This window comes from Harpegnathos saltator, unplaced genomic scaffold, assembly GCF_003227715.2.
Source record: "Harpegnathos saltator strain DR-91 unplaced genomic scaffold, Hsal_v8.6 scaffold240, whole genome shotgun sequence".
NCBI lineage: Eukaryota > Metazoa > Arthropoda > Insecta > Hymenoptera > Formicidae > Harpegnathos > Harpegnathos saltator.
This window is the reverse complement of record NW_020230029.1, coordinates 994,374-1,006,424: the sequence shown is the minus strand read 5'-3', so window position 1 is coordinate 1,006,424 and position 12,051 is coordinate 994,374. Positions and strand designations below refer to the sequence as shown.

The 12,051-nt window shown below is 51.8% G+C and overlaps 2 protein-coding genes across 3 annotated transcripts; both read right to left on the bottom strand.

Moving 5' to 3' along the window:
* Nucleotides 1–207: 207 nt before the first annotated feature.
* On the bottom strand, nt 208–4,059 carry LOC105186166 (uncharacterized). 2 transcript variants are annotated; one of them, XM_025298837.1, is made up of 5 exons: nt 3,919–4,059; nt 3,155–3,714; nt 2,158–2,870; nt 973–1,936; nt 208–617 (listed from the first exon to the last, which is right to left on the bottom strand). In XM_025298837.1, exons 1-5 carry the CDS (start codon nt 3,931–3,933, stop codon nt 611–613), a joined length of 2,259 nt encoding a protein of 752 aa, XP_025154622.1. In that variant the 5' UTR covers nt 3,934–4,059; the 3' UTR covers nt 208–610. The 2 variants fall into 2 exon arrangements, with proteins under 2 accessions (XP_025154622.1, XP_025154621.1); XM_025298836.1 differs by having other exon boundaries at nt 208–558.
* Nucleotides 4,060–5,257: 1,198 nt separating this feature from the next.
* On the bottom strand, nt 5,258–11,806 carry Ir8a (Ionotropic receptor 8a). The gene is made up of 17 exons (XM_011146181.2): nt 11,622–11,806; nt 11,338–11,445; nt 10,861–11,013; nt 10,441–10,644; nt 10,041–10,207; nt 9,448–9,633; nt 9,071–9,238; nt 8,715–8,912; nt 8,155–8,373; nt 7,934–8,033; nt 7,476–7,653; nt 7,140–7,323; nt 6,852–6,973; nt 6,638–6,785; nt 6,380–6,549; nt 5,977–6,098; nt 5,258–5,814 (listed from the first exon to the last, which is right to left on the bottom strand). The coding sequence occupies exons 2-17, from the start codon at nt 11,435–11,437 to the stop codon at nt 5,534–5,536; spliced, it is 2,700 nt and encodes an 899-aa protein (XP_011144483.2). The 5' UTR covers nt 11,438–11,445; nt 11,622–11,806; the 3' UTR covers nt 5,258–5,533.
* Nucleotides 11,807–12,051: the final 245 nt, after the last annotated feature.

The following is a 12,051-nucleotide window of genomic DNA, read 5'->3' as shown; positions in this document are numbered from 1 at the left end:
GTGTGTGTGCGCGCGCGCGCGTTTGTCTGCCGTTAAAAATAGCCGCGAAGAAAACGCGCGAAGAAAAGTCGCTCAGCTCGTAGACGGAGCGATCATCTCGCTGATTCTCGCCATTGTCTTCGTTAAGTTACAGGTGCGCTCTTCTGGGTCTCCTTCGGCGACGCCGGGGGGGGGGTACTCGCGATTAAAGGGAAAAGAACTTCCAAACCACATGACGTTATTCTTTATTTCGAGATGTCAGAAATGGGGGAGAGACGGGATAGGAAGATACATCGCGGCCAAGTGGCCTGCCAAGGCTCGTATCAGATCACGTCCTGAGGACTGAGAAGATTGCGAATTGAAGAGCGGAACTTGGACCAGTCGGGGCGACGACGCGAGTCAACATTGGAATGATGCACCGACCGAGTCCTAAAATTCGATTTGTCATCCTGGATCTTCGATCGAGCGTGATCTGATACTCGGCTCTGATTGTCAGCAATCACGGTGTCCATCTGCGCAACATCTGCTCGCCGATCTACGATCTACGGCGGGCCTGCCTCGCCTCATCGCAAGAGGGATCTGCTCGAAAAATACCGCGACATTCTAGACATCACGCGTGCTCCAGCGCGCCCTATAAACTAAATAACAAAGGTACGATGCTCAACGTTCTCTCGAACAGCACGGCGTAACGCGAGTGTGTTCCGTCTCATATTGACAGCTAGCAAGCTCGACGTGATAAAGAGTATCTACCGGCTATCTACTGGGACGACGAGGAGAGAGAGAGAGAGAGAGAGAGAGAGAGAGAGAGAGAGAGAGAGAGAGAGAGAGAGAGAGAGAGAGACGGCCGTCGACGAGGTCGCTCGAAAACGAGACGAGGCTCGAGGTTAGCGCTCGTCCTGGTGGCTGGAGGCCACGACCTCGTCGAACGCCGCCTCATGCTCGGAAGTACTGAACATGTACGCCGGCAGAGTCATGCCCAGGACCTTGTCGTACCTGGAGCGCGTCTCCGACGTGTAGTCGTACGGCTCGGCCTCCTTCGTCTCCTCCGCCGTGTGCGACGCTTCGTCAGGGTAGTCGTTGTCCGGCTTCTCCAGCCTCACGTAAGTGTTCTTGCTGGCGGCCGCGACGAGCTCCGGCGCCGGGGGACTCGTCGTTCTCGGCTTCGCCGAGCTCGCCGAGTCTACCTGGAACTCCTTGATCTCGTGGAACGCCAGTTTGTCAGGCTCCTCGCCGGTCACGAAGACGCACTCCTCCTTCTGGAAGCCCTTGTCGTCGACGCACTGATAGCAGGTCATCTTGTCGCGCATGACCTTCTTGCACTTGGAGCGGTCCTCCTTCCGGAAGTTCTGCAGGAAGCCTTCGATCTCCGCCTTCTTCTGCGCGGTGTGCAGGTAGCCCGTGTCCACGTCCTCGCCTCCTTTCGCCTCGTCGTCCTTGGTCCTCGCCTCGTCCTTCGTCGACGCTTCGTAGCTTGGCCCGGCCGAGTACGACTCGTCGGCTCCTTGCACGACCTCCGTACCGTCAGGACGCTGCTGCTCTTCGTCGGACGCCTCGCTGTACTCGGAGCCGTCGCTCTTTCGCGGGTTGCCGAAGGAGCTGGACTTGCTGTAAGAGAAGAGTTTGTCGGTGGGCTTGTACGAGTACGAGCACTGCTCGAAGTCGTTGCCGGTCTTCGGGTCCTTGCAGATCGTGCACGTCATGGAGTCCTTTTCCACCTTCCTGCAGTGCTCAGCGCCGATATTCTCAGAGTGACGTTCCGAAGCGGATTTATCGCGGTCGGATGCTGATGTCGTCCCGTAAGATCCATGCTCTTCGTCGTCCGACGTGGCCTCGCTCGATTCATCGGGGCTGGAATATTCACCTCCGTAATAAGGCGAGCCGCGCGATGAACCGTCGGAATCATCCTCGGCTGCTCGCTCAGACCCACCCCGTGGGTAAGCGGAGGATGCTGATCCGTCTGCGTGATGGAACATGAATCGGGTCTAAATACGAAGAACAAAGCGAAGCCGGCGCGCGACACTCCTTGAAGTGTCGTGTAAATTGCGAATGTACGAAATTGCCGCGCTTCACGGGCCAGAAGGTTCGCCACCCCCAGCCGGATGTTCGCTACTCGAAATGAAATTCGCCGGCAGTCCGCCCGAAGGACTCGTCGGTGACCCGAGAGTGAACGCAGCTTACCGAAATAAACGCCCTCGCCGTGCGGGTAGACCTTGTCCTTGGACTCGTGCGACGCGCCGGTTGCCTTGTCCGCATCCCCAGAGGTGCCCGAGGTCTTCTCCGGATAACCGAAGCTCTTGGATCGGCTGTACTTATACAGCTTGTCGCTCGGCTGATAGCTGTAGGTGCACTTCTCGTAGGTGCCGCCGTTCTTTGGATCCTTGCACACCGTGCAGGTCTTCGAGTCCTTCTGCACCTGCTTACAGCCCGTCGTAGGCGAGTCCTGCACTTCGTCCTGCTCGCTCTTCACCGTGGGGGTCGTAGGACGATAATCGCTGGAGTAGGAGTACTCGCGAGGTCCTTCCTCAGGAGCACTGCCTTCTCCTTGTCTATCGGAGACTCGGTCGCTCGAAGACTCGGAGTAAGGACTTTCTTCAGTCTCCCGCCGAGTCTCTTCCTTTTCGCTCTTCTGCTCCTTGGGTTCGCCGAAGGTGCTGGACTTTGTGTAGGAATACGCCTTCTCGCGCGGTTGCTTCACGTACGAACATTGCTCGTACTTACCGTTGGTCTTGGCGTCCTTGCACACCATGCACACCATGGAATCCTTCATGACCTTCTCGCATTTCTCTCCCTTGTTCTGATACGTGGTGGGCACGTTGTGCGTGGTGTCGGTGAAGTACTCGTCGGCGAACCGGTAAGGATTCCGTGGCCTCCAGTTCTTGTCCGAGCTGGACCTAAGGGTAAGAAGTTGAGAGGATTCGTCAGGACAATCGCCAGGTCGATCGACGCGTCGGTCGTCGATGATTTCATCGTTGATTACAAACGCGGGAAATCAGACAATCGTCCGAAAGCTGTGGATGCCTCATTTTTCATCTCATTATTCTCCGCGCTTATATCGTTTTAAGGCAATTTATTATTAAGTTATGTTTAAGTTCTATCTATATCGTATACTTGAGGACTAAAACCAGGCGATAAATTAAGTTAATTTAATTGGCCGCTCGCTCAGCCATCTCTGTACCTTCGATGTCTGAAGTTAATCGGCGCAGGTAGGATGCGCGCCATCTTCATGTTCGAGGACGCAGTCTCCTCAGGCTCGCTCTTGTACATGCAGCGCTCGGACGTGGACTTGGTTTTGGGATCCTTGCATCTGTAACAGGTCGTGGTACCTTTCGGCCGCTTGCTCTCCGGCTCGATCGTCTTCACCTTGATCTCCTGGCAATACGCATTCCTCAAGTTTGGAGCGAACTCCTTGTGCTTCAGGGGATCCTTGGCGGCAAGCGGAGCGTAGAACGGAGATGTCGCTTTCTTGAAGCTCTTGTCTTCGATCGGCTCCTTCTTGACGATGCTGATCGGAAAAGGCTCAGACGAGCTCGCGTCGTGATGATCCTCGGCCGACTCGTGGAAATCGTAATAACGTGGACGTATATCGGAAGAGGCGGCCTCGTAAAAGTCATAATTGTGGTGGTTCCAAGGAGCTCGCGAGTTCTCATATTGCACCTCGGCCTTCAAACGCTCGTGCTCGTAATTTGCGTTAACCGCGTGACAAGCAATTAGAGCCGATAACGCTACCAGATACACCTGTAATTATAATCTCGGGTTAAGAGGAAAGAGGAGAAGAGATATCGAGCGAAAGCGTTCCTTGAGGAGACGTCGAGCGTCGAGAGACGAGATCTCTAATTCTGTTTTCATCCAACAGGCAACAGGAGAGACTGTAGAGCAGAAGTGAAGGAGAAAAGAGAAATTAGCGACTCGTTCGACGCGTCTCCCTCGTACGTGACTGACCTTGCAGCAAGCCATTTTCGCAGATCATCGATTGTTTTCCGCGCGGAAAACGCAAACGGAGCTCGCGCCGAAGTTCGTCCACGACTTCCGATCCCGACGGGATACTCACGATTCGCATCACTTTCTTGCCGAGTGATCGCGCCTCCGTGTGAAATGGCTTTATATTGACTCGCTGAACGACAGATTATATTCCCCACCTCTGGGCAAATCCACGCTGGGTGGATAGAAAACCCCGCGCGGAGAACGCTCTATTCCCCGGCGTTTCAGAAAAATCCGAAGGATCACCAAGCGTGACGCGCGCGCTCCGCGTCGATCGGAGCGATCGAGACAATCGGTCGATTACCTAAACTACTTTTGCTTTTATTTACGCAACGCTCTCGGCGCTCGCGCTCGGCGGCTCGAATGAAAACGAGTGAAAATAATAGAAGTAACGTTCGATTATAAGCCGAGCGAGATTACGTCGCTGCGGATGGAGAAGGAGGGAAAACGTCGGCGACGATTTTTACCGCGCTGACAAATCTGCGGTTCGCCTTGTGTACACAAAACGCCCGAAGGATTTGGATTGCAAATTTCGCTCGCGCTTGTAAACGTTCGGCGCACCTTTTTTTTCTCCTTTCATTACCGACGTGAATATTTAGTAAAGTAAGTCATTTTTTCCCTCACAGAGTGGACTGAAATGTCCGCGTGAAACGTCGGAGAGAGAGAGAGAGAGAGAGAGAGAGAGAGAGAAATCCACAAAAACGCTGCTCCAATGAGAAGACAAAAACAGGCATTTCTCCGCGCTGCGAGAGCTCGGGTAAATACTTAAATAGCTCGAATAAATTATTGTGCTTCTGAGAATGAATTCATTGAATTCACGCTCGGAGAGGTGATCGATTGAGAGCGAATTGCGAGCTCGCTGTCTGCCGCTGTTGAATCGCGTGTAGAAATTTCCAGCGAGAACAGAGTGCAGTCCGGCGATGATGTCGAATCATCGAATAATCCAATAGATACGTCACTATCGCGTTTCTACCCTATTTACGGCCGAGAAGCAAAACTGTGCAATGTGAAAGTATTCGAGGATCAATGACCGCGCGCGTGTCATTGTATTTTCGCTCCGACGCGACGCGACGCGACGCGACGCAGTGCTTTGTCGAAATATACATGTCCGTGTGCGGCTACATTAATCTTTCCGTCGCAGATCCGAGGATTTAATTACTCGACTCGGATGAGACGGGACGCTGTCGGTCAGCGCGACACGACAGGCAAACCGTTTTGTGTTCATTGAACGCGAAGCCCGACATGTCACACGCGACGAAGCTCAGCGTCGAACATCGCGCAACACAATGAAACGGACACGCTCGACAGTCTGTAGACTTTATTTTGCCTCCGTGCGATGTTTTATTGGACCTTACAACGAGACTGGGTATTGTCTGGACATGAATAACGCTTGAGACGCAAATCGCAAGTGCGAGAGGATCGCCTTGGGTGCTACTTCTCGACTCCGGTGATGAGTTCTATCTGTTAAAAGTGCCTCGTGTATCCTCGAGAGACGAGAGGGAAAGCTCGGAGAGACGCGCGTGGAATCGAAGTCGCAGGATGCGGAGCGTCCTTGAGTAGCGGGCTCTCCCAAGGTTCATTCTTTGAAGGGAAACTGCCGTGGATAAACGGAAATGTGAGAGACGCGCGGCGCCTGATTGCCGGCGAGTTGCTTGCCGAAAAATGCGTCGGTAGGCGCGGGCTTGAGCTGCAGCTTCGACGCGATCTTCTGCATGATCTTGTCGTTCTTGATGTCACTCGTCGTCCTCTTGTCGCTCGGCTTGCTCTTCACGGCGCGTTTGCGGTAGTAGATCACCTCACCGGCCAAAGTGATCATCGCCAGGCCGAGCCCGAACAAAGTGGCGATAAACACGCCTCCTGCGGAGAAAATCGGTCGATTGCGAAAATTGAAAGATGTGGAAGAACAACCATCATCGTCGGGTTATCACGATTGAAATTGATTGTTTCTTTGTCTTGATCTTTATTTTTTTTTTCTCGCGCTTGACGCGACTTGTACGGTTTATAGTACTAACGACTGACCCAAACTCTCCAACGTGATGCCCTCGTTGTCATCGGAATTCGGGCATTGGGCCTTTAACGTCTGATTCCAGTACTTGGACGCTAGCGTCTCGAAGTATCTGTCCTTCTGCAAATCGAGGATCCTGCAAATCACGTCGCACTCGTGTACGAAATATTTCACACGTATCGTGGCGAAGCACGCGACGCTGTTAAATTTGGTCGTCATTTATCGCGTGTCGCTTGATTCATTCCTTCCCGATGCAATTACCGCATACTCTGCTTTATGATTATGTGAAATGAAAGTCTAAAATATTTTCTAAAACGACGAAGCGAACGATCACGTCGCTCTAAGCGAAAATAACTCGGGAACGAGCGAATCAGGCCCGGTCGGAGGAAAGAAGACGTAAGAAAATCGATCCGAGACTTTCTGCTGATTTCCTCTTGCAGGTGACTGCCTTGCTGCACCGCGATGGCGTACGGCTGCTCGGCGAATATTTCGCCCACTTCCGTCAGGTTGCAGTTCTTCGTGACCGCATACTTGATCTCAGACGAGTCGTGAATGAACGCGAACTCGGCGTTTTCGCTCTCTATCACCTGAAAGGCGCTCGAATTTAGAAGAAGAAGAAGAAGAAGAAGATTGCCGTCTTGCACTCTCCGTCTTCTCCTCTCTCCTTCTGCCTACCTTCTTGAAGCCCTCCGCGGTGTCCCTCACGGGGCCAACTTGGGTGATGGCCTGCAGAATGTGACCATACTGTTCCTTTATCGGATAATCCCAGACGCGGTACTCCACCTGATCGCTCGTGCTGTTCAGCGTGATCTCCTTCCACACCCTGCAAATGATTGACGTGATGAGGTCTCGATAAACCGCGGAGAAATCGCGATCGCTTCTCACGCACGTGTAAAGTTTATCCTCGGCGTTCTTCATGTTTATGAAGTACTGGTGAGCGCTGGAGTTGGCCAGCACGGTGTAATTGATTCGCGATTGCCGCGCTAGCTGCTCCAACGATTGTACAGGCGACTGTATAACAGGGCGAGTATCAACATTCTCGTTTTTCTCGACACTTTCTCGTTAACGTTAACGTGTGTTCGACGATGCCGCGCCTTATCCGATCCGAAATGACAAAGTACTTGTTCGCTGTCGACGAGAAGAACGAACGACAGGAAAAGCAAAGAGGAGAGCATACCTGCATTCTCTCTACGGTGAGGAAGGCGGCCAAATTGGCGGTAAAAGTCGCCAACATCAGCACGACGAACAGCCAATATGCCGCGACCAGCGTCCTGCTCGATAACGCCTTCGGAGCTTCGCCACCACCCTGCGGCGTGAAGGACGTCAGGGCGAACCAGAAGCTTTCCTTCAGCGTGAATTCTCTGGCAAGCGGAAAGCGTCCGTTAAGCCTGATCGACTGGAGACATTTTGTCTCAGTTTTCATTGAAAATGGATTTTAGGCGGAACGACAAACTGAACGAGGATGCCGCAAAAAGAAAAAAAAAAGAAACTGAATCCTTGGGAGAGAGCTTACCGACAAGGATACGGGTAGAGTTGCTTGTTGTTTCTCGCGCTGTACGGCGAGTATTTGTCGAGTATCCAGATCATAATACCGGTGAGAGTCAAAGCGCCTACGATGCTGAGCCAGACTTCGAGTCTCAGCACCGTCATGAACTTGAAGAGGGATGTTTTGCGCACCGGCTTTCTCATTACTCGAAAACAAATAGTCCACATGAATCAGCCGCTATTCAGTCGTCTACGTGATACATTGATTGACGCCTGCAACTCGCATCGTAAGAGAAACCGAGCAAAGAGTGGCAGAGAAACGTGGCTGTCACGGAATGAAAATTGACGAAGAGAAAGAGAGAGAGAGAGAGAGAGAGAGAGAGAGAGAGAGAGAGAGAGAGAGAGAGAGAGAGCGCGCGCGCTCAAGCGTTATTACAAAACACACTCTATTGTTAAAACTCTATTGTTGAACCGCCGATTAATTACCGATTAGTATGCCGGACTGTTCGAAATACGGTGCGACAAAGTCGATGACTTCCTCCCGCTCCGACGTCATCGTTAACGCCGCTATGGCGATATCGGTCTCCTGCAAAGACGGATAAATGTATCGGCTGCGGTCGAAGAGCGCCATTGAGGTGCTTCGAGATTTTCTCGAGCAAGTTTCGTACGAGTGTTGTGCAAGGATCAACAAGGAGAATTCGACCTACCCCTCGAGCTAGATCGCCTATTAAGCCGTTCCACTCGCCATTGGGCAATTTTTTGCCAAAATCCTGATCCTCGGGGATAACGAGTTCGTAATCAAACTGCATCACTTCGGACAGTTTTTGTATGAAGTCGATGCAGTAACCTTCCCAGATCTCCTTTCCCTCCTCGTTGTGCATTTCTTGGCCCGCCGGGTCTTTCTTAATGACCGACCAAGGGACCGCCTGTTTCAAATTGGGAATGAGAATTTTCAGTCGGGTCTATGTATAATCGGAATTGACCCGAAGCAAATTGTCGATATTGACGCGACGTAACGTGTTTATTAAATAAGAATTAACAACAAGTAGCGCGTCATTGAAACGCGTCAATCAACGCGTCGGTCTTAAGCTCTCGAACGAAATTAACGCTCCAGTTTCTCGCTCAATCTCTCCCGCCTGTTTTCTCGAAGTACTTATGAAACGATCAGTCAGTTTTGATAATCCGCGGGTGCGTTTTTGTCATCCCACTCGTTTAACGGTACGCGACGGACGAAACGAAGTCTCTCTCAGTGAAATGCGCTTCTCACCGGTGCGGTTCCAATCCGGAAGAATCGCCTGGCTGGCTCTATTTTCTTCCCGTCCGCTTCTTTAATTTTTGTACGTCTCGTCCAAGTTGCGAGTGCTTCCACGGAGCCTCGACTAACCGCTTGCAGCTCGATCTCCGCCCTATAAGTGATCATCAACTTCTCTGACCAGTACTCGAAAGTATCGTTGTTGTCCAGTCTCTAAAATGCAATGTCAAGACAGATAAACAATCCACTTGGCAGAAACTCGATCGACTCGATCGCGACCGCGAGCAAAAATATTGTCCGCTGCACGGAATCCAAAGCGAAGAAACCTCGCCTCCTCCGTTTCTCTCGAGATGAATTTCGCCGGTACGCACCGTCATCAAAATCTTGTTGAATGTCTCCGCTGTGACGTTCGAGGCTGGAGTAGAATTATACGAGGAGCACTGGCCGGTTTTCGGCTCCACGCTCACCCCAGCTTTCTGCACGTCGCTCATCAGGCTCACGATCAGGCCGATCAAACGTTTGAAATAGAAGGGGAATATCTAACGCACAACAGGATTTTCGATTAATACGAGGATCATTTCTGGAGCAGGAGGAAATACATTTCCTCTGATTGAGAGAGGACGCGAGAACGTTATTCCTTCTGATGTTGATCAAGTCGGCCATTTTCTTGTGCGAGGGACACATTGTGTAATTATTTTCATACAAGGTGCTGTAGCAAGTTTTGTTCTCTCATCTCAATGATGCAGACCTTGAAGTTCATGGGGCAATTGCAGGCTGCCTCGCCTATCAGACGGCAACAGATGTCGGGATTCATATTGAGGATGGTGAAAGAGACGTTGAGCTGAAGATCTCCGTATTGAAACTCGCGATAATTGTTGTCCGTAAACACCAAGTTCCAGATGCCCTCCCTCTTAACTAATCCTCCCTCGATAGCCTAAGAAAATGATTTAAACTTTAAGATAACTTTCATCCACCTGTGTTTACTTAAGGGGGCAGTTACATGCGGAGCAGGCTGTTTTCAAGGCTATTTTTACGAATTTTTCTAACAGAAACGGTAGAAGGAGGGGGCGAGGGGATCAGTGGAATTTTATCTATATAATTAATCAGTTCTTGTGATTCAATAAAATTTATTTTATACTTTGAACACATTAATGAATTACACTGTGAAAATTTCAAGACCACTTTTTTAACAGAAACCTACCGTTTCTGTTAAAAAAAAATTCTGTAAAAATAGCCTTAAAAACGGCGAACATGCTCCGCATGTAACTCCCCTCCCCCTTAAGTCATTATACTTCCAGGTGATGCCTCAAGGCGTGTGAGGTGTATATATATGTCGCTCACCGTCTTGAAGAGTTCCTCCATTCTCGACGTGCTGGCGTAAATGGCGTAATAAGAAGGCGACGGCCGCATACTCCGTATTTTCGACACCGTTCGCTCCGTCAACTCATCGATCACCACCAGCCTGATGATCGAATTGCCGATGAGATAGTAGAGGCTCTGATTCAGCTCTGAAAACACGACACGACGTCCGACACTCTCGTGGCATTCGGTCGCACATTCGGTACGCGCTACGTTTGTCCTCGACTTGGATCGGCCGCGACGAAAGCGCGCGCCGGAACGTATAATAGATAAATAATGCATCGCACGCGATGCAAGGGAGCTCCGAGCGGCGAGTGCCGCGAAGAAAGTGTACCATCGGCGCGCATAACGACGAATCGCTATCGATCCTCGCGACACGCACCTCTCTCGTCCTCGAAGATCAGGCCGACGTCCGTCGCATTTTTCATAATCAACAGATCATCGATCGTTTGGACGTAGGGGTTGATGCTGCAGTCGCCACGCTTGTATATTATCCCTCGGTCGTCGGCGATGTTCCGCAGCTTGTCCCAACCGGTCCACGTCATGTCGAGTATGATGCTTATTCCTTTGTACAGAACGGCGCACACTGTCGAGTAAGGGAGACTGCTGTGAGGGACATTCCCGCGAATTTGCAAGTGGTTTTTCTCGCAGCTTTACTACGCCGAGACGACGACAATCGTAAATACAGACACATGCATTCTGTGCGACGACGTATCTCACTCGACAGTCTCGCAAGCGCGAGTCGGTCGACGGCAAAGTGCGAGACGAGAGACGTGCGAGAGTTGTTCTCGTAAGTGAGTACCTTTTTCGAAACTCGCGTCCACGTTCTCGCGATTCACCGTGACGGTCGCGACGTTCACGGTGATCATGTCGTTCGCGAAGTTCTGCTCCGCCGCGGGAACAGCGTCGTTCAATATACCCATGATAGACAAATCGGCTTCCTCTAGCACGACCACTTGAAAGCGAAGAGGAAATTCAGCATTTAGCGCTCTCCGTCGTCGGGACAAACAAGAAGCACACAGATCAAAGCCGAGCACCTGCTACGCTCGCGCGAACCCACCACATCTTCTCTGAATTCTCTGAGTAAGCAAATAGCTGAACGCTGCAGCGCTCGTCAAGGTCGATTCGTCGGATGGAGGACAAACCGCAAGTCAATCGCAATTCGATCAAGGAGCCAGATTTTTAGACTTTTAGGGGTCTATCGAATTGTCTGATCAACGCAACGGTACTTGAAGAAAGCCTACAGACGAAATTCGCGAGGCAGACTCTGTATACTTACACAGATTCATCGGCATCTGGCAGAGCGCAAGCGGCAAGAGGAGCGCGTGGATGGTCAACACGGGCGACGTCCTCGTCCTCGTTGACATAGCGAGAGTCATGGGTCAACCTGTCAACCGGGCGAGACGAGTTAACCCGTCGTCTGCGAAGCGACGAGGACCTCTCACGACCTCACGCGCGCACATGGGGAGGACCGTCTCCTCTCCTCGTTTCTACCGCGCTGGGCCACCGTGTCCTTTTGACGCGCTTCTCTTGATGGCATTTGCTTCTTCATCGCATATTTACCTGCTTCACCGGTCTCCGACTGGTCCCCTTCGATTCGGAAGCGCGCCGCTTCGCAGGCCTGCTAAAGACTGCGCGAGCCGGCTGTGCGAGCGATACCTTCCTCGTTCCTCGTAGCTCGTGCAGCAGGTGCAGCAGGATAATACAGATGGACGACGTACGAACGGCGTGGCGCGATGAAACGACGACGACGACGACGACGACGAAGTCACGCCTGCGCCGATGGCCGGAGGAGACACACGACGAATCGCTTATGAATATTAGACCGGCACCGGTCGAATCGCGGGTTCCCTCTTCTTCGCGATGAGCCTACATATTTGTCTGTGTGTAAACGCGGACTCGCTGTCGTCGTCATCGTAGACGTCCTGCCGTCCGACACCGACTATCGGGCCGTCGGGCCATCGATTTATCGCGCGGCTCATAAAGTCGCGTG

What these genes read in the sequence shown, in the direction of transcription:
- LOC105186166 (XM_025298836.1), bottom strand. An exon ending in ATTAACTTCAGACATCGAAG is followed by an intron (nt 2,871 to 3,154) that starts GTACAGAGATGG and finishes TCTTACCCTTAG; the next exon opens with GTCCAGCTCGGACAAGAACT. An exon ending in CGGCGAGGGCGTTTATTTCG is followed by an intron (nt 1,937 to 2,157) that starts GTAAGCTGCGTT and finishes TCCATCACGCAG; the next exon opens with ACGGATCAGCATCCTCCGCT.
- Ir8a (XM_011146181.2), bottom strand. Translation starts at nt 11,437, where the DNA reads ATGACTCTCGCTATGTCAACGAGGACGAGGACGTCGCCCGTGTTGACC. An exon ending in CTCTACCCGTATCCTTGTCG is followed by an intron (nt 7,324 to 7,475) that starts GTAAGCTCTCTC and finishes TCCGCTTGCCAG; the next exon opens with AGAATTCACGCTGAAGGAAA. An exon ending in TCACCGTAGAGAGAATGCAG is followed by an intron (nt 6,974 to 7,139) that starts GTATGCTCTCCT and finishes CCTGTTATACAG; the next exon opens with TCGCCTGTACAATCGTTGGA.